The sequence below is a fragment of the Calonectris borealis genome, chromosome 13, assembly GCF_964195595.1.
Source record: "Calonectris borealis chromosome 13, bCalBor7.hap1.2, whole genome shotgun sequence".
Lineage (NCBI taxonomy): Eukaryota > Metazoa > Chordata > Aves > Procellariiformes > Procellariidae > Calonectris > Calonectris borealis.
Genome location: NC_134324.1, coordinates 18,512,449 through 18,539,552, shown reverse-complemented (window position 1 = coordinate 18,539,552; position 27,104 = coordinate 18,512,449). Strand labels below are relative to the sequence as shown.

Genomic DNA, 27,104 nt, shown 5'->3' with positions numbered 1-27,104 from the left:
AATAGCTAGCAGAAAATTGTAGCAACAAACAACTCTGCTACCTTGTACAGTCTACAGAGAAAGAAGAATCACTTTAAAATTAAATCTCAGAGAATACAGTGGAAATAATTTCTACAGAGCCAGTAAGGGGATACAGATTTATAATGAGACGCAGCCCAGTAATTTATGGTGAATTCTGGTTGAACCTTGTAGGTCGAGGGATATTTGTTCTGAACAGCCGGCTTTGAGCAAGCTGTCTTCCACTTCTCTACTCCTGTAGAGTAAAGTCACCCAAATGGCCCCAGCGCTGCACCACTGCACCTCTTCCCCAGGAAGGCAGGGAAACAGTCTAGAAGTAAACTTTTCTATAGAAAGCCCAAATCTACTTAAAAAAAACCAATACCATGATTGAAGGTAATTTTTACCTTATTTTGGTGTGATGACCATGCGTTGTACATCCTCCAGCTGAATATGTTGTCGAGCTCTATCTAAGGCTTTATGCAGTACTCTTACAGACATTGTAGTCTATTTAACTGGCTACAGTCTATTTAACTTACACAAAATCTGGATGCAAAGTTTTCTGTCAAGAAAAATATTTCTTAGTATTTATTTATAAAACAATACTAATTAGTATTTGAGATAGATATGCATATAGAGTCACAGTTAAACTGTACATATGTTTACATATTATGGATACATTTGACAGCTTTTTCTGCCCCTCAACAAGTTACTATATAACCACAGATAAATGAATTATTTTTTTAATACTCCCTATGTTCATATAACAGTCACTGGAAATATATGTAAAGATGTTCATATCAAGCAATTTAATGTTGAGGTGAAATCCATAATAGAAACATATGGAATACTGTTTTATTGAATAAAATAGAGACCTTCATTTTCCTCATGTTCTTCAGAATATTATGAATATAGAAACTAGTCCATATTTCTCCTGATGTTCCCTCATTAATATCTTTCTAAAAGGATTGTCTTAAAAATTAAGTAAATACATGGGGGTAGAGACAATTACTGAATGATCCAGAAGAGCTTCAAGCTTCTACGTCTGTACATGGTATTGATTGTAAAAATGGATCTAGTATTTTCAATTATGCTCTGCAAAATAATGTCAGGAGACATGCTGGGTGGCTGGATTTGACATGATTGATAATCTGGAGTGCAGAGAGTCAGGTGTCCTGAGCAAAGCCTTTATATATCCAGGTGGGAGAAGCTGGAGTGTGATTCATCTGTGAAACCAGAAAGTTCAGGCACTTCCACCTTGAAGTAAACTTAAAGTTTGCAGTGCTGCCAACAAAACGCTAGCGCTGTCTGAGTCCAAATAGACAGGGAATATGCTTGGGATCTTGCCCCCAGTAATTTCATGAATGCACATAAACATGCTCATCAGGGCTTGAGTTTGGGTCCTGATGTAACTGGCAGGTTTAACCGTGACTTAGGGCTTATCATCTTTTCATATTTCTGTACAGCCAGAGAATATTTTATATTTACAAAAATATGAATCGACAACCTGATCTTTCTCATGGCTGGGCTCTAAGTTGAACAGGATTCTGTACTTCAGTCAAATGGTAGAACTCATGTCACTGTCCCCAGCCTTGAGAAGGCAAGCACTGAAATGGAATAGTCTTCACCTCAGCCATCGCTGTGCAGTGAACTCGAATGCCGCAGGGTTTTACATTATTTGGGTCCGTAACAGCGCCTCAAGCAGTCTTTTTTCCTAAAAATGTTGTGAAGTAACAGGAACACAGATGAAGCAGGTAAGAGGCAGGCCGGGAAGGTTATCATCCGCTATAGAGAGGTTGGTGACAAAGTGGCTTAATATGTCCATATTCATGACATTTCCACTGAACTACTGGGCTAAATACACTGTGTATTTCAGTATGATTTATAGTTGCTAATTCCATTACCCATAGATCCCCTTTAGAAAGCCCTCACAGCTAATGAATTTAATGACACAAAGGCCAAAACTTGAATATATATCACTGCCGAAAACCATCAATAACTGGGGAAACATTAATTTTTACAGCCATGGCTGCTCGCAACCTATTTTACCAATCATAAACTGCTCTTTAATCAAAATCTGTTCACCTCTAAGGTCATCAAAATTTGCTGCCAGGCTACTTGCAACTGCCTGGCTTTTGTAATCCTGGGTGATAGGCTTACTCTGTAAGCTATAATCTCTCCTGCTTTGTTCAGAGTTTTAGAATAGTGATTGTACCGTCCCCTGTGAGTTGCCACTGATAGAAGTTACAACTCGTGATATTGACTGAACCCACCACTCTTAAGTAACGGCAGGAATTGCACGTTCTCCCGAAATATCACCTTTAAGCTGGCTGGGAGCTGTCAGTCTCCACTTTTATCCTTTGAATGCTGTGTGCTGGTAATTGTACCAGCAGCTGCTTGATCTGCTAAACAAACCTCTGGAAGCCTGAGCTGGTTGTTTAGGTTGTTCCCTCAGTCTCCATCATAATTGGAGTGCTGCTTTTCTTCTCCCTTCACGTTTTGTCCTTGACCTCTGTGACTCAACCACCAACGGGCCTGTCTTGTGTTGGAACAGACTGTAGTGATTTAAGAGGAGTTCTGTCTCAACTGGATGGGTATTTGAGAGAATCTGATGGATGTACCACCTGCAACGAAGGAGATGGAAGGGAGTGAGTAGGGTAGTTTCATTTCAAATTTGTCATATTAATTGACATAAATGGAATAATGTTTTCACATAAATATTATACACAGAGTGCATTGGTATTTAACAGCTATATGAAGAAGTACTATAGAACAATGCTATAATTCAGACAGTTCAGCAGAATAAAAGCGCCTCAGGAGCTCTAGCTCTTCATTCCCCTTTGGCAATGTTTATTTTATACGAACACGCATCAGCGTGTTTATATTGTCAGCTGCTTCTGCAGGATAACATTTAAAACTTGCATCTTATCCGCAGTACACAGCGTTATAACCTGAAACTCATTTCTGGTTACAAACTACAGCGTAGAGAGTGACATCTTATAGTGCAGTGTTTATGTCCAAAATTATTCTACTTCAGCGGTTGGACTCCCAAGTTAAAACACTGAGTGATGGAGTTAATTAAGGAGGAGTAGTGCTGTTGTAGCTCTAATGGTCTACAGACATAAGTGCCTCTAAGTGAGGCAAAGTTTGTCAGGAAAGGTAATGTCTTTCATTGCACCAACTGATATAGCTGGAGAAAAAATAGGTAGCTTTGGACCCACAAGCCCTTCTTTTGGTTTGAGTATATTAGCATTTCCATCATCAGAAAAAACAAAACGCTCCCCTGCGTACACCTAAAAAAAAAAGAGTGTATCAGTTTTATTTCAAGAATTTTACAAAGTAAAATTGACACGTTAAGTATACGGTACAAAGACGACAGATGCCAGAAGTTTTTGAAAGGCAGAATATTATTAAATGCATCCTATCAGCAAAGTTGGAAAGGGTGGCCATGTGATAGTTCCCTAGTGATAAATCACTGCCTTTCCTTCTCTAATGAGTTCTAACCTCCGTTCTTTTGCCTGAAAAATTCTCCCACATCTTCCTGCAGCTGAGTCAAGAAACAGTTTGTTTGCAGAGACACTTCTGATTTATTTTCCAAAACACTATGTGAGATCTCCAGTATTTTTTTCACTTTTATTGTGCTACTAATTGATGTTTTACCAGAAACAGAGCCCAATAGTGTTACCATCCTGACGTGCAACAGTAATGGCAAATTACTGGCAAATACAAAAGTCCTGCTGATGAAAATTCCGTATGCTCTCTATTGCTAGAAGTGTTAAGGCATTGATACTTAGTATCATATGCAGGTAATAAAGTCCATTTATACTATTTGATTTGTGAAGGTTTTCTAGTAGACTTTAAGTAATCTGGCATTTGCTTGTTAGAAATGGACCAAAAATGTAAGTTAAAATAATGGGAAAATCCCAGGCTCATATTAGTCTACCTAAATAAATATGGACTCCAGAAGGAATTTTAGCTGTGTTTAGCACTATTTCACAAGAGATTGTATTAAAGAATTAAAGAAGCATAAAACATTTACTTCTGTAAAAGCAACAGTGTTTTACACAGTGCTGGTGCTGCTCCCATCGTTCCTTTTTAGTCTGGTGTTCAAAACTGGGTAATTATGTTTTTGTAAAGTTTCCTAGAATGAGGTCCATTATGAGTGTTTACAAAATACAGTCACTCAGGTCTTACAGTACAAGTTTTGACTGTTAATATAAAAATAGAAAAGGAAGTGCTACACCGCTATCGTAAGAATTCCTTACTGTCCTTGTAGCTTACATGCAGAATAGATTTTTTTCCTACATAGTTAGACCATACAACATTCAATGTAAATCTTACCTGTGTTTTAAAAAGAGTTGAATTGCCATCATATTTCATTTTTAAATTTGTGTAAACTTGGAAATGCTGAAGGAGAAATAAGTTTCTGTTAGCATCAGGAAATTATTAAAATTCTTGTTTTACCAGATCTTTTTGTTAAAATGATCCACAAATTACAAGTTAGAAGCTGTTAACGTGTGTGTGTATAGTTGTAAGGGATTCAAGGGAATTGAACATATGTGATAGTGAGAACATAAAGGAAACATTTAATGGGATCCATATGAACACAGTGGACTGAGTGTTTTAGTATTATACATCATTTGTTTGACATCATTACATTATTGTAATGTAAATCCAGCTGTATTTTATGCTCGTTGACTCCATTCAAAGTACATGGCATAAGATCTCTGTTAATTTTTCTTTGGAAGTGAAGTGCTGTGTTTTCAGCACAGCCTCAGTAATGATACATAGGATTCATTCTACTCTTAGAGTGGCAGTGTGGTGTGAAATTATATACTTGGCTATTTGAGGGCACACCTGTTCTGAAAAATAAAATGCCCAGAGCCCCTTGATGATCCCCAGTGCTTAATTGGTCCCTCCCTCCCTCAGTCTGTTCTGGGCTGTCCCAACCTGCTCGGCAAGGAAAATCTACTGCCGCAGGGGCGAGCTCAAAGCACTGTGGGCATGAGTCAGTAGGCTGCGGTGGGAAGTAGTATTGGTCTCTAAATCTCTTTCTTCGTCTGTAAACTTTGAGTCCGTATGACCTTTAGTTTATAAGCTTTCATTACATTATAAACTTTATTTTGCATAAAACCATATGGTTTTTAGAATTATTTAGAGATGTTGGATATTTTAGATTCTGGAAGATTTACTATGTAGTAAGGCTGAGAAAAAAAGTTATATATAGGAAAACAATAATCTAAAGGTAAATTGGTATGAAAGGTTCTGGTTAGATACTTCCGTATCCTCGTGGTCTGACAAAGTTCTCGAAGCAAAGGATTTTGCAAGTAAGGTAGGCCAACTAAATGTAGAGCTACATCAGAAGGAGCAAGTGTAGAATAGATTATAGAAACACAACGTAAATTTATACATCAATAGAGCAATTTCATACACAATTTTTTTTTCTCAAAATATGTGACAGCACGTATAAAAGGAATTCAGAAATAGGCAACAAATAACTAGGGGCTTAGTAAGGTCATTGGTGTATACATAGAAAAAGAATAATTTTAAATTTAGAGTGGAAGGAAAGGGTGTCAAGACTTACACAACATCAATAAATATATTAACATGTAGCAAAACCAGCCCTCTGCAATGGTAGCACCTACATCTAATTCTTAGTTTATCTTCTTAGGCCCAGAGCATAAATCTCATTGTAAAATTGAGAATTTTTATGCTATGCTTTTTAGCTCTAGTCTTAAGCATTCAGATTCTCTGTCTTCCCTGCACTGAAGCTTTTCCAGTTCTTCAGTGCGCATTATGTTCCTTCATCTCTGCTTGAGAAAAAATTACAGATTGGTTTGTAACTGAGCAGTAGTATACCCACAGAACTTTTAAATGAACGAAACTAAACTCTCTGAACATATGTTGCTATTTCATTCATTAAATAATGGATTGCAAGCTAATTCATACTCAGCTGAGACACGTCTAGTTAAAAAAAAAGTCCAAGCGTACCAATAAATAATGAATTTAGGAACTGAAAAAATTCAAATATCTCAAAAGCACTACAGGTTAGATGCAAACCTTTTAAGGTTCATTACTTTTTAATATATTGTTTCTGATATACTTCACTTAGTAACAATACAGGCTATTGTAGTCTTGTCAGTAAATGATGAAACAGTTCAATTACCCCTTCTTTCTATATGGATCCAAAAGGTATAGTAAAGTATACTTTAAAACTGTTAGGAAAATACTTTAGCAAAGGCCTGGCTTATTTTCAAAACTAATTTTTAATCAGGTGCTAACTAGTTGATAAAACTGCTTATTTCATTTCTGTCAGTCTGTAAAGCAATTTGACTACATGTTTATGATTACAAAGGCATTTTAGCCTGACTTAAGGAAAATGAGTTTATGTTAACGCTGGTCTTGTCCATTGGTCTGCGCCTCCAGTAGCTTTCGAGCGGAATGGCAGCACTCAGCCAACGTGGCAGAGCAAGGCAAGTGTCTAGGTTAACTTTCCACTTTCTGAAAAGCAGAGGCCTAGTAAAAAAGCAAGATCTGAATTATTGTATCTCCTGAAGGAAAAAGCAGTAGTAGTAGAACTCAGCAGCTCAGGAGGAGCTGTTGAGGTCTGCGCTCCATAACTGTAGGATACCAAGCTCCATTATACAGCTCCATGGAGCAGCCTGTGTTCAATGTTGATCAAGGGCCATCTAAAAGAAGGAGTCAGAACCAAAGAAGCAGCAGCAGCATTCAGGGCAGAAGCAGAACTCCTCCCTTCCAAGTTCAAAGAAAGGTGAGCAAGTAGAAATCCTTGAAACTAGCAGAATTACAAGGAAAGGTTTTCTTGTTTATAGCTAGCATCCATACAGCAGTTTCTCTTTTGGACTAAGTGCATGGAGTTTGAGAAGTGTCTCAAAATAGAAAAACTAAACAAATTAACATCGTTATTGAAGAATGAAAGCAAAAACCCTAAAAATAAAAAAAAAGGGGGGAAAAGAAGTTTGTGGAAAAAAGTGGAGTTTGTGGAGTGGATGGGGAGTGTGCAAGCAGATCCAATATACAACAAAGAAGCAGACTGTTGTATAGATCTTTTCAGGAAAGTTCTAGATGTGCTCTGCTGAAATGAGAGAACTATTTAAAAATAATGAATTCTCGGGAAAGAATTTAGACATTTTTTAAACAGCCTCTTCTGTCTGTAAAAAAATGGGCTAAATGCAAGTGCAGATGAGAAGGACAATATTTGAGGGTCAAGAGCATCTCTTCTGGCTTGCACACTCCTCAGATGAAAATCTGATTTGAAGCAAATTATTGTAAACGTAAAGAGCTGAAATTATGTTTTATAGTTACATTTTTAGATGAATGGAAACTTCTACCACGTCAGTGAACACATTGAAAACAAATAGCACTGTATTTATGTATCATACATAGACTTTTTGATGTAAAAAAATTTAAAAATCTGAACATTATTAACAGCCATTAAAAATAAAAACAGAAGTTGTTATGGATAGCATTATGCTGAACAGTAGCAACGGGATAAAAATTTATAGCTAAGCGAATTTCTATGTCACTCCCATACATTTTGGAAACTTGTTGGCTTTAGATAAATTATCTTGTGTAATATCACTTTTTAGGTGTTTAAATGATTTTACATTAAGTTATTTTGCAGAGTCTACTGTTTATTCAGAGTCCTGAAGAATCGTAAGTGTGCTTACGTGTGCATTATATTTAGATATAATGTTGCTTTATATCCCAAGCAACATTTTTTTGCGGTATAAAAATAAAGTTTATGAGATGTAGACTTAGTTTGAAGCAAAATAAAAATAACTTTGCCAAATTACAAAGTCTGTAAAAACTGATTGGAAACTCAGGCTGATTCTCAGCATAATGAATTTGCAGTGCTTCACTGAAGTGAAGGTCTGATGCAGAAGACTTGTCTTTAAATCACAAAAATACTTCAGAATCTCATGTGAGGTTTTCTGTGATGCCAGTAGCGAAGGGGTGACAAGTGTGATAATTAAAAAGGAATCCCCCAGGAAATCTGATGTGTTAATGTATTGTGATAAATTGCACCGGGAGTTATAAGGTACCCTAACAACCAGAAATACTTTATGGTTTACAAAGCAGAACCAGTCTATTGCATGGAACAAACTAAACTATTTGTCAGATAATTGCATGCTGGTGACAGGATAGGGACAGTACAGATAAAAGGAGAAGAAGGGAATTAAAAGATGCGTTGCCATATAGATTATACAGTTTTTCCTCATTTACCTAGAGAAGCAGTCACCTTGGTTGCTCAGCATTTACTGCATAGCTTTTGATGTACCTTGTAGAGTCTAACTGCGTGTCCTGGCAAAGATCAGCAATTTTCTAACAGGACAGTGGCACGACCATTAAAATGCCTTGTTATGCAAATTATAGGATGTGTAATAATCCTGCAAATTTTCTGTAGAGTGGATTTAAGATTGATACCACTAAGTAAGGGAATGTCATTGATCAAATACTTGAGGATGCTGGACATCAAATATTATGTCCAAAAATTGGGTAGCTTTCAATTCTAAAATAGCAGGATACAGGATTTACTGAGATTAATTATTATATGAAAGTGCCTTAGCAGATTATTTCAGAGCTCTGGACTGTTGACTCCAGTGATTTAATTTACTGAGGTCTCCAATTTTCTAATATGCTTAGAAATGATTTTCTGGTATATGCAAACTAATATTACAGCGTAAACCTTAATGCAACTGTAAGAATGCTGCCTTGATAAAAGATCAATGAAATTAAAAGGATTAAGCCTGGGCCAAATCCATGACAGCTTTGCTTATCACAGCATAGAAAAGCTTATGTGGAGCACTAAACAACCTTGTTTCTCCAGTTGGGGTAAATTGGGACTGTCAGGGAGAAAAAAGTGCTTTTTTTCCACCAGCTGTTCCAAAAAGAGAAGGGGCACACTTTCATCTTTCACCTTGAAGACACATCATGTCATAATTTAAAGAAAGCATGTGTTGTAAATGGACGGCGACAACAGTTCCTTGCAAGGAATTTTTGCAGGTTCATCAGAGCTCCGCTCCAGCTGGTTTTGTGCAAATTTAACTGGACGTCTGCTAAGGTAAAAGGGAGAGTGAGGGTGAGTATAGAAATGGGACAAAGCCGCGTTAGACACCGAGGTAAATTATCTGGAAGAGTTTCAGGTTAATAGCTTCACAGTTCACCCAATCTGGCAGCAATTTTTATCAGCATCTTCTTTGCAAAGTGTTTGTTATTGTTCCTCTAAAAAGGGATTTATTGCCTCAATTCTCCATAGCTGTGTTTCTTGCTGTACTGAGAGGCTTTGGAGACTCTTGTGGGAAGTTGAGAAAAGCAAGATTTTATTATCCCTTCAAAGTACCGTTACACCATATTTGTATCTTGGTTGTCTTTTGCAGGAGGATTCAAGCTCACTGGCACAGGCTGAGCCCCCTTAAAGCCGCGTAGCAGTGTTAGCACAGGGCAGGACCCGTGCAGCTACTGCGTCCCTCTCGGGTGCTGGAGGGCAGCGCTGAGGGTCCCGTAGGGCAGCGGCAGCACTTGGGTACCCACCACACACGTCTTTCACTCCATCTCCTTCTCCTGGTCCGGTGGCTGTGAGCTCCTTGCTGGCTCATCTGCCTTTAGCTGCCTTAAAACCTTTTCTCTGGGTATCTGGATCATTATTGCTTCAGGTAGTCTTTAAGAGGGCCTTTTCCCAGGTCTCATTTAACAAATGCAGTAACAGACTCGCAGAAATGTGTTAACCTTGTTTTATGAAAGATGTTTGTTAGGTGATAGGAATTACTCAATTATTTTCTCTTGATTTGAAGTGCAAGACTAATTCTTATACTGTGTCTATTTCTTTCTCAGATGTTCTTAAATGAGAATTATAGCTCATGAAATCAGTTGGTGTCTGTGCTGCAATTCAATGTCAGCTTGATTTATTTCTTCTTTACCCTCCTCCCCAAAAAACCCTATGACAAATTATGTGAATGTTGTATCTTCTTCTTTTTTTTTCCTTTTTCTTTTTTTGTTTCTTCCTGAACTACTGAACTACAGTGCTGGAGGGTGTGTGTCTGTATCTGATATTCTCCATTTCAGTAGAGTATTACATTTTAAATTATTTCACATGTTGCAACAACATTTTACAGGCAACAGGGTTAACAACATGATAAAGCACAGTGCTTTAATCCCAATAACTATTGTATCATGCTCATGCTCTCTTGATCTTTTTAAAATAATAACCCTCTGTGGGTTTCTTTGCCTTTTCTTTGTTGTTTCAGATATGCCAGGTAGCCCCCATAACCAGTTCACCTTCAGACCCCTCCCGCCGCCGCCTCCACCGCCGCACGCATGCACCTGCGCCAGAAAACCCCCTCCTACAGCTGATTCTCTCCAGAGAAGATCAATGACCACCCGCAGCCAGCCCAGTCCTGCTGCCCCGACTCCCCCCACCAGTACACAAGATTCGGTGCATCTCCATAACAGCTGGGTCTTGAACAGCAACATACCGCTGGAAACCAGGTACAGACCAACCTGTGGTACACAACATACCTCAAATGTTAAAAAAAAAAAAAGGATGGGGAGGAGGCCTGAGGTTGACATGAGGCGGTGATGGGGAATTATTGAATTTGTCGTTCAGGACATGCCAATGCATTTTGATTTGAGGCCATGTCGTGTAGGCATGTGAGGCCTTATTTACTTGATTCATCTAGATCATTAATGCTCTTAAAAGCGTGTGCTTTGCAAAGTTTTGGAAGACATTGATTTCCTTATGGTCTGTAGATTAATAGGTATTTTAGAGTTGTGTGCAGTCAGGATTTGTGCTTGTGTACTTGTCTCACCCTCCCACATTCTTCCAGAGCCATTTTGTAATCAGCAAATAGAAATTTTGTTTAATTGGTGTACTCTGGCACTTCTGGAGTCAGTCAGCGTTCAGGCTGTAGCTTTCCTGTGGGTAAGAAAAGATAGGAAATAATGCTAAAATAATATTTTCCTCAATGCATATTTAAACAATTTATTGCATATATACACAAAGAATATAATTTGATAATCATTTGGTAATGGAGGAATGATACAGGCCCAAGACAGGTATTGAGCACGGAGAGCCTTACCTCTGGGAGCTGGGGAAGGGAGGGATCAACCTCAGGATCATTCACAATTTACACATATAATCTACTCTGAAAAATAATTGAAAGCAAATACATTCTCTGTTCAGCAAACCTGTGTTTCAGTACCCAAAGTTCTGCCAGAGGTAAATACACAGTTTCCAGTGACTTTTTGGCTATAATAAGCTTTTTTGTTCCTGCTAAGTATTAGCTAATTTGATGGCTTTCAACTACAGCTGTGTTTGCTGATTTGATGCTTAAAACAAGCCCTCAATTTTCTACAGCCTTCTTCCTCTTCACTGTGAACAGAGCACCAAGAACTTTTGAGTAGTGTTTCCTTTGGGTTTTGACATTTTTAAACATGTAAAGTGCATCACTGTCTGTGAAAGTTGTGTTTGATGAAAGAGATGAATGTCTGACATGCAGTTAATCTGATCCAGAGAATATAAGCTATTATACATAGAAATGTTTGCTTTTTAATACACCTATGTCCAAGGGCCAGTTATCACAATTAATCACTGAAACCTACATTTTGTTACTTTATAAGAAGGTTGTTTTTATTTTATTACAAAACTTAATTTTAGTATACATCTTTAAACACGTAGCTGCTGCTAATCAGAAGTGTCATATTAAGTTTTTCTTTTCTGAAAGGCTGTTAAGTTGGGATTGAAGAATAAGGTGATTCATTCTGAAATAAAACTTTCCTTATTTGTCTTAGGGACAAATCACAAAAAGAATCAAGGAAAATGGAAACTTTTCTCCAAAAGTGAACATCAACAAAATTTTAGTTCAGCTAGTTCTTCTAGAGCTGGAAGCTTCTGTTTACATAGTCTCTGTCATTTTTAGTGTAACAAGCTTATATATTCTATACTTTCTGTTACATATAAGGCTGATCCCTGGGCGTTCTGTACCCATTACCTTTTGGTTCCCTTCAATTAACAGTTAGGTAGATCATGTTTAGCCTTTCTGCATCCCTATTCACTATATTCTTGTCAGACCTCATTGGGGAAAATACTTTGCAATTTTAAGTCTCTTTTGAGTTCCGTTTAGTTTTTCTGGTTTCTTTTTATTTTTGCAATTTTGAAACTTCTGATAAAGGACAAATACATAGGTATATAGTTATATCTATAATTATATAGTTGGATACTGACGAACGGGCTGTGCAGTGGATTAGGAATTCAGACTGAAAAACATACTGTGGGCTACACCTTAGCGATTCACAAAGTCTGGGAATTTTCCACGTTCCTACCCTTCAGTAGTTGTTTCAGCTGATTTCATGCACCCTCTGGTAGCTAGCTGCAGCCTCTCGTGAAGCTGGCTGAAAGGCTATATAATCTGAAAGTAGAATCTGTGAGACTGTTTGCCAAGATGTATCTGCAGTTTATGTGCAGACAAGTGATATAGCAGGGGAACGTTGTAATAAAAAACATTTGTGATCACCGCTTCCCAGAAGTCTATAGTACACAACACAGCCTTAGAGAAAAAGAAGGGCTTGCAGCCTGTTTTTATTTCCTTTAACAGGGAATGATTCAGCTAGAATTGAACAAATACTTTGGCCTAATATCTGGATTCTTTTGCTTTCCCTCTCCATTAATGTTTAGCCGCCCATTAAAAATAATCTTACAAAATAAAGGGAAACATGTCAATGGCAGCTGTATTTCTGTGCTAAATCTTTAATAGTACCAGATCTATCTAATATATACACACCTAATATGTCTAAGCAGATTTTTTTTTTTAATTTGGAACATTTGCAACTAAAAAAAAGACCTTGACAGTAATGTATTCCTTACTGTAATAGCTAGGCAAAAATCAGAATGCACATGTCCAGCTTTTCTTCCAACTGTATCTCCCATTAATCCATAAACAGCACATGTGTTTGCATGGTTTATCTACAGCCACGTAATATTAGAGAATTTTCAGACAGAAAAAGATTTCCTAGAACTAACCATGTGACTGCAAATCCTGTTCCCTCTGGACAGTCAGAAATGAAGCAGGTTTATGAGTCTGCTCATAATGGTAATGTGTCATATTTATGTAAAAGAAAATTCTGTAGTTTTGAAAATGTTTGCGATACTCTGATTAAACAGGTATTCTTATGTAATTAGAATTTGAAACCCTAGATTAGACCGCAAAGGGCTACAGTAAAGACGTACACTGAGGTATGTGTTCTGAAACTTTTTTGTAAAGTAAAACTTTGCTATATTTTTATAGAAAAGGGCAAATCAGAAATTCTGTTTTGTGCTTCATGTAGGGGTGTTATGTGCATGGACTAATCCACAAAACAGTTTTGTCAGGACCCAACTTACTAGCCCAACTGTTTAATGAGGAGACTGACTTGGAAAGGCAAAATTGCTTGTTCTAGTTCACACAAGCTTTTGGCAAAGGCAAAAATAGAGTCTAGACGTAGATGATTGCCAAGGCCAGTTCTCTAACTCTGGCAGTTATTCTGATGATAAGCAACCCGAATGAAAATAAGAATTAGGAACATCTTTAGAACTTCAGAGGACATGTCATAGAATAGCTGTTGATGAAGAAATCTAAGAGCTGTACCTGTAGGAGGTGTAACAGCTCAAACTGCCAACTGACTGTGCTACAGCCTTCAGCGCTGTAATGTGCCTGTAAATGCAAATGCAGGCTCTATCTGTATGCATGCACACACAGTTTTGAAAAAACCATACTCATTATTAAAATGACTTATGAACATGCAGTAATATCATTGTCACACAGAAAAATAATTTGTAAGTATTGCCAGAAAAAGACTGCAAGGATCTCTCACACCACATAAAAACACAGGAAACATTGATTCTCTTTTTCAGGATAATGTTATTGGGCTCTTACATAAATTGTTTTTTTCTTCTCCCCCCTGTATAAAGTACTTGCAACCTATTGCCTATTCCCTTCCTTTCCACTAAAATAATTGTTTTTTCAGGTTTCATAGATACTTTGCACTAATGTTTCAAATCTTATGATTTGCAGTGTAATGCATTGTCATTATCTCTGACAGCCCCATCTGAACATAGTTTACTACTTTTTATGAAGTATGTATTAAACCCTGACAATTCAAAGGAGCGTTTTTCATTTTCTCCATGCCCTGTTAGTTGACCCAGTATTTGTTTTGATATCTTGCTTTTTTTGTGGGTTCTTTTTTCTGGTGTTTGCTGTTTATTTTCCTACTTCAGTCAAATTCCCAAATAAGAAGAAAAAAACCTAGATGTTAAATAGGGATTTTTACCTGATATTATTTCTGATCCTCCCTATAGTCTGTTACAGTTCCCTCATGGATAAACCATTGGACACACTTATTTTAAGTAAAGTTTTCCATTTAGATTACCCAAGCATTAGAATTTTTAAATTTTCTGTCTAAAAATCAAAACTTACCTAATTAATTTTGTTTCAAAGTGTTTATTTTTAGTCCTGTTTTGTGCTTCAGTATTTTACATATCTGCTTGTTCCTTCCTTTTTTTAAATCAAATTTCTTTCTAGTTCCTCTAACCCATTTAGCAGTGTTGGCAGTAAGGTTAATGCTGTGCTGAATGGACTGAAATCTCCCTTCACTGCACTGGCAATGAGCCAAGTACTGTGGAAAAAGACAGCTTAATTTAAGCAATCTTATCACCATGGTAATAGCTCCTCTAAGGGGACAGTGAGGTACCAGACCATGAACCTGAGATTCAATTATCATTAATTTATATAAAATTTTGAAGTACTAGAATAATAAGAGAAGTATTTGGGGTTCATGGCAGTTATGATTTTTAGTTACTATTCAGCAATATTTCAGAGCCCTAAAGTTTGATTATGGCTCTAAACACTTAAAAACTTCAAGAGTTTTGGAATTCAAGAAGTTTATTCAGCTCATCGTATAGATGGAGTCATTCCTTTCTGTATTATATAGTTATTTAAAGTGCATATTTAAGACTACCTAAATTTCTGTTTTCCTAAAAATATCATCTTGTTTATAATTCTGTTTAGTAGAGGGGAGATCTTGACAACTATCACTTTCAAGAGATTTATTCTGTACTATGGTTTTCCCTTGTTTTTTTTTAATCAAGCTCATAATTATTTGTGCTCTTCAAAAAGTACATTGATAGCCTTTTAAATCACAGAAATCTGTACATACTCACTTTCTGTTTAAGCTGGAATAATGCTAAAAGCGGAAACAATTAAAGAAAAATGCATATGTAAATGCACACTCACATGGTTCAGTGTGAGCTCTTGGAAGGTTTATTCTTTCTCCTTGGTCTCTTCATTTGAGCATCTTGTGAATGTTGCCCCCAATGCAGAGATACAGAAAGCACTTTTGTGCCTGCCTTTTTCCCAGTTCAAGGTTTCCATAGCAAATAGAATGGCTTTTACAGCTCCCAAGGCACACAGGTGTTGATGATCATAAACCACCAAGCAGGGAGACAATTACTATTTGAGCAATGCAATTCATTAGGAACTTGTTTTCGAATGGAGCCTGCTCCTGAGTTAAATGACAGGACTTGCGGTTATTCCAAGAATAAGTGCAGGGGAGGGCTTCGTTTATGATCTTTCCTTCAAATCATGTTGGTCAGTATTTGCTATTATGACATTTCACTTGTATTTTGTCATTTTCTACCTAATTAAACAATAAATCTAACCTATAGAGAGGCTGACCATATTAAAAACAGACACATGGCAAGGGTTTTAAATTCAGTCCAAGTCCCGTGTGTCTTCACTGCACGGCAGAAAAGATCTAAAAATATTTAAGACTTCTGAATTGTAAAAGATAAATTGAAAACTGTAAGTATGACCATGAACTTAAAATAAAAGCTGTAAATATGACCCTAAATTTAATAATGTGAGAATGAAAGCATCTTTTATGGAAATAAAAATATAAACATTTGTCAGCTACAATGAAGTACAATTTCCATGTCAGCAGCAGTGGCAGTTGAGGGTCCTTCTTTTGAATAGTTTGAGATCCAGTCACTAAAGACAATAAGGCGATTTAAATTGTTCATATACTCTACTGTATTTTTTCTTTGGGAGAAGCTCTGGTGTGGCCTTCCCTGGAACAGTGGGATAGTATTGTATGTGTAAGGTTTTTTTATGCAGGCTTAACTTGAACAATCATGCTGCAGATACTCTTCGCTCATTATTTTGAATAATGGAATGGTACATAAAGTTATAACTAAAAGTAAAGATATGTTGTTATTTTATGGCCACCAATAAGCAAGTAGCCTGTTAGCTTTCTATGAAACACAGTGTTTTCATTTACAAAACCAGAAACAGATTGAATATAAATTTTGAAAGAGAAAGATAATTACAAGTTAATACAGAGGGTCTAGACTGATTTGGAAAACAGAGACTCTGAGAAAGGGTCAAAGACATGCAAAAGATTCTATCTTTTCATTTCAAAGAAAATCACGTATGTATGTGTAATATCATTGCCCAGAAATGTGTATCTATCCCCTGGATAGCTACTTCTAGGAAATCTGTTTTGGAAGACTGGATAGTATTCACATAGTTCATGTGGTACACCTCGTCGAATAAAATTTGTGTTCTTTGTCACAGTAGCTATACAGCTTGGCTTTAGACCATGTGCATGTGAGTGTAAGTATTTGGAAGTAGACTCAAATACTAGTAATGAAGGTCAGTTAGAATATGCATGAATACCCACAGGAGGAAATTCGTGGCAAAGAGAACTGTGGGGCAACTACTTCTACTTCAGTTATCTCATTCCTTTCTTTGTTTGAAGTCATGCTTCTCACCACAGAATATAAGCAACAGAATTACAATATTGGTATTTTCATCCTTCTTGATTCATGGTTTCAAAGTACTCTGCAAATATTACATACTATTCTTTATACAACTTTTGTAAACATTATTGTAGGTACTATTGTTCTCATTTTCCACATCAAAAATGTAAAATTTATTGGAAAAAAAATAGAGCAAACCATGAGCTTATTCCTTCCTTACCCCACGCATCGCTGTGTGCGTTGATCGGTTTTACTCAGCTGTTGTTTGAGTTGTTGTGCTAAAGGAAAGTTCCAAGCCACAGAAAAGCGCTTTTGAAAACAACTGGATTAATATAGCAATGTCGCCGTGTATCATAATAATAAAGCCCATATTGATCTATACAAGAGTAATTTATGTCCCCAGTGTGGTAGTTTTTGTTTTATCTTTTTTTTCACTAAATAGCCAGTGAAACCAGAAGACAGTTGTATTTTGGACAACTGTTCCATTTTAGAAGCTGTTCTTGATTGATTTTGGCACTGTCCTATATTTATATAATTATTGTCCCAGTTTTCTGCCAGGGACTTGAGAGTTTAGTCACCTGGTTAACAGGCTTAGCTTGCCTTCAGCAACAACAGCCAAGTGAGTCAGCATCATGTCACTTGTTCTGTACTGAAGCGAAAAGTGAAGGATACAGATTCTTTTTACATCCTTTCACATCCAGGGTCACAGGGCTAAGTTGTCAAACACTATGTAAAGAAAACATGAGTGAATAAAGGGAAGCAATTCTATGTGAATGATTCAAAAGGCAAGTCCAGCTCAAGGAGGAAATTTTGACAAAGCAGTGCTATTCCCAAAGACAAATCTCTAGGGGGTTTCAAACGTATTTCAATTATACATGTAAAAATAGAATCATAAAATAAATTAGATAAATACTTTTCATGGCCATTTCCCTCTTCTTTCACCCATGAGCATTCTTATTCCTACAGTTCTTGTACACAAAAAGGTAAAACAAGGCAGCTAAAATTACAGGTCAGATTCCATCTATAATTATATGTCATGTCTTATATTCACATACAGTTTTCCTGGGTTGGTTTTCAAGATGAGGGTATAGTGCATATATCTTTGTTGTTAAGTAGGTGTCTTGGTTTTATACTATATACTTACCTTAGAATGGCTGTCTTGGCTTTATACTATATAGTTTGCTGAGTACCATATGCAAGATTTATAAACAGAGGTCCATATTCTGATTATTATCTAAGTTTAGAAGTTTTGGTTTTTTTCCCCTCCCACTTTGGATGCAGCATAGGATGGATAGAAGATCAGGAAAGAGCAAACTTCTGCTTCTTTCTACTGTCACAGGAAATATTAAGTGACTTAAAAGGGTCAGGTAACAGTGAGCTCGTGGTTGATGATTGCCGAAATAGTTGGGCAACTGTATCAGTTCCAAATACCTTTTGGCTACCGTCTTTATATATTTTCTGGTTATGCCAAAATCAGAATCCTTCTTATGTTTCAGTTACGATGCCTCTTAAAAATTCCCTTTGCACTTCTGTTGAGATCTAAAAGAATTACTTCAATTGCCTACTTAAACATTGGTATAGATATACAGTTATATATATCATATGCAATTATAGAATTTAGTTGAAAAGAAATTGAAAAATTTAAATGATCAAACTGAAGACTACTTAGTTTTCCTGTCACATAGCTATGCAGCAATTTGTAACACTTTAGGTAACTATTTCTTGAATGTGAAACACAAGTACAAATGTGTTCCTACTTGGTTTATGCAGGAGAAATGCAGACTAATTTTTTGGCCAAGGTATTGCAAGATTTGTGTTTCTCCTAACTTAGCTGGTGGTTCATTTTCAAATCTACTTTTGTACTTCATTTTTTCTTCTTTAAAACCTGTAGTTTTTAATGGAAGTAGAAGGAAAACATGTTATAAGTACAAATGAAGGCGGACTTCTAGGTCTACAGACGCTGGGCACAGGGTAAATGCAGAGAACTTACAGAAGTGATATCAAGCCCTTGACAAAGTTGAGGGACGTTACTACAGTACTGGGATATAAAAATATTTTCTCAGAATTTAATTAAGGAATTCTGTGTGGGGTTAATCCGGTTTCTGTAATAGTATTACGTTACCGCCACATGAATTCAATTGGGATGTTGCTTCATGTATAGCTTTTATAAGACTTAAATTACCATTCCAGATAGGAAGCCAGAAGTACATTACAAAACGTCCTGATAGAGAAGGGTGTACAGAAAGAAATGAACTCCAGTTCTCTAACCTTCTCCTACCTGAGAATTCATCATTTTTGTATGAACTGCACTCTTGGAGTTATATGCCATTCCTCTTGAGGTTGAACAAGAGCACTTAGATGAGCCCCATGAAACTGCTTCTTTACAGAAAGCAAGCTATTCTCTGATCAGCAGGACTAAGAGGTCTAATTTCATGCCTTCTGTCACTTCAACTCCCCAATAACTCCCTACCCTCAGTCCTTATCTTTTTACTGGGCATGTCAGTGCGGCAGGTTTAGACCTAGCTGTTGATCAGCCAGTGTGTGTTCTGCTTTGTTAGCCACCATCTGCCGTGCTGGATGAGTGGCGAGAGGGGCTTAGAGAGGACAAAGAGCTGAGTTTAGAAATGGGAGCTCACTGGGGCTTTTTCTGATTTTCTTGGGGGATTTGGGAGTTTTGGTCCCACGGCGCTCCCCGCTCCAACCCCACCCCACCTTCCTTGTTTTTATGAGTCTGATAGGATCTTCTTCCAGTTAACTTTGCTTGAGAGGATTCAAAGTTCAAAAGTTTTACATTGTAGAGATGAACAGATGGATAGATAGGCAAACAGATGTGGTTACCTTAAAGAGGCAATGTTTTCCAACTGCCTCTTTTATATGTGAAATTATTACTGAGCCTTTAATATTTATTTATGTATTGGAATTATCCATGTAATAATATTAAGTGACTTTTATTTCACAAACAAATGCCTGACAGATTATGTCCTGTATTTCTCTTTTTAAAAGAATATTATCTTCTTCTTTATGGATATTTTTGACGTTTTTGTGAACATTTAGAATTTCCCCACTTGGAACAAGTGGTCTTATCAATCATCCTTATAAATTCTCTGACTTTTCTTGTGTTCCCAGTTTACCAAAAAAAAAAGCCTTAGCTTTTCTCTTAGATCGAGTATTAAAGCACACACCAGGCTGCAGTCACATCTAAACTTTTGAACTGCATTTTTTATTATTTTGCTCTTTAGAGAGAGCGCCTGATTTTATAGAATTGATAGCAACAGTTTAGCGTGTCCTAACGTCCTTTGGGAACAGTGGTGTGCTCAGACAGATGAGGAGTCGTCTGAGTTTATGAGAACATAGTCACAGTCTAGCTTTGGAAATTTGTCTTTGTGCCACCAGTGTTTTTCAAATTCTATAGAAATGTCTTTGGGTGCTCAATATACTCTCCCAAAAATGGAAGCCATAAACAATTGTGATTTTTAACGTTTTCTCAACATTATTTCACTGGTAGCTCAGTTTCAGTGCAGCATTGCCTCAGAATCTCAGTTTTACTACAAGAAGTTAGAGCTATGTAAATTCTCCTCTGTGTGAATGGATTCATGTATCTAAAAGGGTGTGAGTTGGATCCAGCTTCTGTGCACTCTTCTGCTAATAAAGAAATCCCTCTGCACGCTAGCATTTTACCATCAGGCTAGGAAGCCACATTTATAAATCCCTGTGCAAGAGAGTGAAATTATTCCTGGCTATTGATTGCAAGGCTGTTAGAGCCTTAATAATAACTTTCAATTCAGCATTTCCTTCCCTTTACCTCTGATATCTTTGAGCTAGGCACCATAAAGGACAATCAATACTGCCAATATCAGACCCTTTTGCTGTCATTTCCAAAAAATTTAAATGAGAAATTATCAAATAAGTAGGCTTTTGTCATTATGTCTTGAAAATGTAAAGCAAGTAAAGAACTATTGACTGTTTTTACATATATATATTATTTGTGTGTATGTATATATACTTTATATATGTATATGCTTATATATAATAACACATTTTATATGGTGATTCTGCTTCCTTGAATATCAGTAGGAATTTTGCTGTGACATTCTTTCCTACCGAAAGTCTAAGTGACTATGTATCTTGTTGACTGCTGACTGAAAAGTAAGGCCTCACGTACTTGGAAAAACCTTCGTGTGTGACAACGAAGCATTAAAGCCGAAATAACCAACTGTATTCTCATGGCCTGATACGAAGGAAGCAGATTTATATAGTCCTGTAGACAGATATATTACTTCATTTGAATTTATTATTTTACTATATTTGAGTTCAGAATTTTTGAACTAAAATGTTACAAGTAACATTACCATGTTCAGAGTGCTGCCATCTATATAATATATATATCTACAACTGTGAAAGTTAGTGGGAAAGAAAACTAGAATGTGTGTCTAATATAATGACAGGATGCTGTACTCAGTCAGATTCAGTTGTCCTTTTTTTGTCTGAGTGCTGTTTACTTGGGCAATAAGCATGAAGCAGGAATAACTAGTACTCAACATAAGCAACGCAAGAATTTCATTCTCATGGTTTGTCAAAAGACTCCTGATATGCAGGCACTGTAATCTGTAATGCAAGCTAACCGGTATTCTCATTTACCGTCTTTTTTATGTAACTGCCTGAATAAAAGGCCCTTTAAAAGATAAAACTGCTCTGTAATACCTTTTTATTTTTTATAATCTGGCATTTTGAGAACTGTAACCTTTCTTTTAAAATCTTATAATGGAAATACTTAATATCATACTCATTACACCATTTTAGCAATTACCTGTTCAGGAACATGTATTTACAATATTCTTAAAGTCAAATGTCACAGTATAATCATGTTTCATACTCTTGAGTGTTTGATCCTGTATACATCCCGCTGTGAATCCATCAAAGAAATTCTACCAGCGTGGATTGATTGATCCATATATGCATTTAAAAACTTGTCTTGTGCCTTGCTGGAGGTGTAAAGGTACATTTGTCATGGGGAAGATTCTGGACCATGTCAACACTGGCCCGTTAACTTCAGCTGTGAAGCGTGTCTGTGGCTTTTGGCTTGCAGACATCATAGTGCCACGTGATTATAAATGCAAGATCCTCCTTCGATTTTGGCAGAAACAGCCGAGGGCAACTTGCACGCCCAGCACAAGTGGCATGGCAGTGCTTGCCTGGGGTCCCCAGAGCACTTGCAGAGCTCTCAGCTGATGGAAGAACAGAGAAATGGGTTGTGTAGGAACGAACGGCAGCAGCAGTCACAGATGCTCTTGCTCAGCTGGGAGCCCATATGAACAGGGGGCACAGTTCAAAGCACCTGAACTGCAAGTGGGTCGTTGCTTCACATCAGTGTCTGGCTCCCAAACCAAAGAGCTGGCAAGCTTGGGAGAGTTGAATGCTGTTCTCTAGGAAATGCCTTCCTGAGTTGGGGTACTCAACAGAAAGGCTACAGAGATTCAGGCTAAAACAATGCTCTGTGGCAGCCCTGTGGCCAAGGCAGTCCTTGTTCTTGCAAGGTGTGTAGTATCAGTGCCCCTTCACTTGCTTTCGCAGCTCAGACATCATGGCTTGAGACAGAGGAACACCGAGATGCTCTAAACTTCTTTGGCTGCATGCTATGGCATGAGATTTAGATGTGCGCCTGTCAGAAAAGAGTGCACTGAAGAAGCTTGCTCGCTTACATGAAACAAAGGAAAGAAGGTCCAAAGAAAGTTGGTGTTTCCAGAAGAATAAGTGGTTGGTATGGTCAGCCTTGAATGTGTCCTTTTTTGCCACAATTTCTGAGCACATAGCACAGTAAGGTATTGTTTAAAATCAAATATCCTTTCCCAAATTCTCTTGGAGAGCACTTGTCAGTTCTGAAAACCATCCATCTTCCTATAGACAATCACTCTATATTTCTGCACCAGCGCCCATTCTGCAAGGCACAAAATAAGGTACCTTATTTTTTGTGCTAATGTAGGTCTTTGGTTTTTTTCCTGAAGGCAATCAGTCCTCCAAAATATGCTGAAATAGGTCTCCAAATGAATTCTTTCTTAGTATGTTTGAGAATCGCCACAGTAGGCAAAAGCATCTAAGGAAAAACTGCTCTCAAAATAGCTCAATTAAGAATACTAAAGAAATTGTACTCATCTATACAGTAACTACAGTCCTTCAAAATGGATTATGCTTGTAGATTTTCCACTAAGTTTCCCCCTTTTCCCCCTTTTCCCCCTTTTCCCCCTTTTCCCCCTTTTCCCCCTTTTCCCCCTTTTTTTTCCTTTTCCCCCTTTTTTTTCTTTTCCCCCTTTTTTTCCTTTTCCCCCTTTTTTTCCTTTTCCCCCTTTTTTTCCTTTTCCCCCTTTTTTTCCTTTTCCCCCTTTTTTTCCTTTCCCCCCTTTTTTCTTTTCCTTTTTTCCTTTTTTCCTTTTCTTTTTTTCCCTTTGTTCTTTTCCCCCCCCCCCCCCCTCCTCTTTTGTTATTTCCTATATTCTGGAGATAATCCATACTAAAAATAAATATTCAGAGTGGTGGTGGCTTCTGCAGTTTTTTTGTACTCTTGGTGAGATAAACCCAGTTTGTGGACGGAGTGGGTGCTGCTGGCAACAATTCCCATGTCTCAGGCACGCCCGTGTAACAAGGCACACAGGGCTGCTCCTCTTGGAGGACCCCCAGGTACCGTACTGGGCAAGAACCTTTCCTCAGCATTACTCTGACCCACTGGGAGGATAGTTTAGAATTTATTTACGTTATATTGTTGCACTAAAATTTGCTGGAGGTCTTTCAGTGTGGTTGAAAAACTTCCAGTACAGAGGGCATTCAAATACACATTTTCCTGTCTTTGATATTTTCTGTGGATATATGCAGTATTTATCATACAGTGCTTCTGTAGTTCCTTTCACTTCTTAAATGACAAAGTGGTTTTTACAACGTGGTTCTTTGTCTTCTTTTCGTAGGCATTTCCTATTTAAACATGGATCTGGGTCTTCAGCTATCTTCAGCGCAGCCAGTCAGAACTATCCTTTAACATCCAATACTGTTTACTCTCCACCTCCTAGGCCTCTTCCTAGAAGTACCTTTTCCAGACCTGCCTTCACTTTTAACAAACCTTACAGGTGTTGCAACTGGAAGTGCACTGCTTTGAGTGCCACTGCTATTACCGTTACCCTGGCGTTGTTGCTAGCCTATGTTATCGGTAAGCCCCTCTTTCTTTTCTATGCTGAATTATTCTTTACCTTTTCTGTTCTGTTGCCTTGCTTGCTTTTACACTAATACAAATCATGTTTTACTCCTAATGTTTGCCGCTGGGTGCTTTGTAAATTCTGGCAAACAAAATGCTAAGTTGGCCAGAGGTTGAATACAACATGGAATTCTCATTAACTTCCTACTCTGTTAACCTTGATACTGCCTAATAGAGAAAGAAATATTATTCAAGATGACATGTTTATACTAGCAGAGGACTCCTACTGATTTTAATTCCTGTGATATTTTTCTTAAATTAAACATTTGATTTTCATATTAAGCCTTAAAACATTGTTGCTCTTGAAGAATTGTTCGGAAAAGACTGATAATGCTTAATTGTATTTTGCCTTGCTACCTTTATTTCATTTCTTCAGCCTGATCACAATTTAAATCTTTCATTTTTTCCTCTTAATTCTTATATCATTGGCTAGAATGACAGGTAGCTCTAAAAATATGTAGTATTTTACACCATGTTTTCTGGATATATTTTGCTGTCCATTTATTGAATTTATGTTTCAGAAAAATGTTACATAGATTGAAGTGCCGTTACTTAATTTCAAACTCATCTTTGTAAGTACCTAACTTTGCAATTTTGTTATCATGATAGGTTGGCAAGATTTATCAGAGTAGCTAGAAACACCTTCCTTTTTCTTGGAAGATAGATATATTGGAGGTGGGCTTGGAGTCAATGTGATTAGAGTCGTACGTGGGAGAGCAAGTCTTTGTGACTTACTATATGACATTTTGGCTGAACATTAATTATCGCATTGGTTTTTCAATCTGAATTGAAAATATTACAAAACATTCATTATGTAGAATCTTAGAATGCAGCTGTGGCTTCTGTAAACATAGGGAAATCTAATTAATTTTTGCTTGTGTCATGTACTTCCTCACGCACACTCTTGGTTTGTTGATTTAGTTGCCAGTTCGCTGGTGGGCAGGAGCCAGAGTATCCCCAATATCTTAGAGTTTGAATGGGAATAACTCTGGGTTTGCCTGAAAGAGTGCTTTGTACTTGGTAAAACTTGTACAGAGATACAAGTATAGATACCTCCAAACTGGTAAGTGGCCACTGATTTTCTATATTCTCTGAATAAATGTCTTTATAGTGAAAACTATTACAATTTCAGTCATTTTTGTTTTCCACTAGTTTTTTTGTCCCATAGTGACAAAGTTCTGATTACTGTCAGTGCTCAAGAGGAGGGATTTTTTCTAACATCCTTATTTAATGCAGATGAGAAAGCAGATTTGATCATTTCTGGTGTATAATTATTTGAAAGCACCTGAGGATCTAGTAAGCTACATTAATTGCAGATTTACATAACAGCTGGTGAGCATATGCCCTCAGTTAGGACTGGCTGTATAATTTTTGCAGCCTCATCTGTTTGCTACGTATATATCCCACCCACACCATTTCGATTTTATCTGGATGAAGCACTGTCTCTTTTGTCGCTGCTTAGATTTCAGTCTGCCACTGAAAATTTTTTAACTTTCTAGAGATACACTGCTGCATGTCATCAGCCTGAGAAGGCCGTAAGCGCTCCATGTCATTATGAATTAAAAAGTTCTATATGAATTTCCTGTAGACGTGTCTGTGTTTATCTTAATCTAGTAACATAAAGGTGTAACATGTTTTCTTTAGTTGGGCAGAACTAGGTAAAATGAAGATATCGTTGTATTTTATAAATTATTAGTATTTCTAGTTATGTTTTTTGTAGCAAAATATAAAACTCTGAAGCAGGAATTCTAGTTCAGAAAATTTTCCAAGATGCCATTATTTGCTCATTTGCCTCAGAAATTTTTCAGTTGCATAAGCTTTCCTGCAGATTCAGGTAGTATTAGTTATCTTATTCCAAATTAATATTCATGCTGCCCATTTCTGGTTGGTTAAATATTTAAATAAGTTCATGGTCTGTTCTTATGAGCCAAGTACCTTAATTCTTTCCCTTTTGTTAGGTATGAATAATAGCATATAAACTACTTTCAAAGTTCACTTGCTCTGTAGGGTTTCATATTTGCATATCTTTTCATGTTAAAAATTTAAATGTGCATGTTTTAAATAAGAGTAGTTGAATACACAAAATCAGACTCTATGTAACACTCTGAAGTTAGAATTCACTCCCCCGAGTATTTTCTCTTTGCTCATCATGATTCAGGTCCCTCAGTTCTCACTCCAGGCGGGTTTCCGTCAAGTCAGAGGGAGTTATGTCTGAGCAATGACTACAGACTCGGGCCCAAATTGCAAAACAAAATTCATTTTAATTTCAGTCTCAAGCTTAATCTGGGATCAGCTCAGTGGTTGTTACTGGAAGAATAAGGGAGACTATGTAAAGGCAAAAATATTTTCACCATTGTATTTTATGGCATAGTCTGCATTAACTTATAATGAGCTGCTATTTCAGGCCAAATGAATGTAGATCAAAATTTAACATTAAGCTTTTTCTTTCCCTTATCTAATAACTTAAATGTGCTTTCTCAAATATCTTGTACTGCCGTTAGATGCATGAGCTACATGTTACTGTCAAAAATAGGCCCTAATCTCAGCCTCAGGTCAGAACATTCCCAAAGTCTTGGAAACCCAAAGCTTATTCCAGATCAAAAATTTGCAAGTGGCTCTTGTATTTGTAACGAGCTGAGACCCGTGCCAGAGTGCTCGAAGCTGTGATTTCTTTTCAATCAAAAGGCAAAGTAGCAAAATGTTTTTGTTGTTTTGTTTTTCAGTCTTTCCCTATTATCAGTGAGACTCAATAGAGAAGCCTTTGCTTGAGAACACATACTACTTCTGTATTTTCTCTCCTTTGAACCACCAGTCAGTTAAAAAAATACTTTCTCTTCATGTTTCCATTTTTCGCCTATAATCACTATGTTTATTATTTGGTCCTTTCTGAAATAAATTTGACTATTACACAGACAGTAAGGAAATTATAGAACCCTGTAAATGGTTGTGTAATAGCTGATTTATTGAAAATCTGTAGTCATAATATTTAGTTTATCAAGTAAAACACATGTTTTCACTTCAGAAGGGTAATTTCAGTGAATAGGTTCTAAAGTCATAGTA

General features: G+C 37.0%; 1 protein-coding gene across 1 annotated transcript in view; it reads left to right on the top strand.

Annotated features, from left to right (window-relative positions):
• TENM1 (teneurin transmembrane protein 1) overlaps nucleotides 1-27,104 on the top strand; it is a 349,960-nt gene that overhangs the window by 172,671 nt on the left and 150,185 nt on the right. Inside the window, exons 5-6 of the mRNA XM_075162386.1 lie at nucleotides 10,266-10,506; nucleotides 23,761-23,999. Of these exons, the coding sequence (XP_075018487.1) occupies nucleotides 10,266-10,506; nucleotides 23,761-23,999 (480 nt within the window). The remainder of the gene's footprint in view (nucleotides 1-10,265; nucleotides 10,507-23,760; nucleotides 24,000-27,104) is intronic.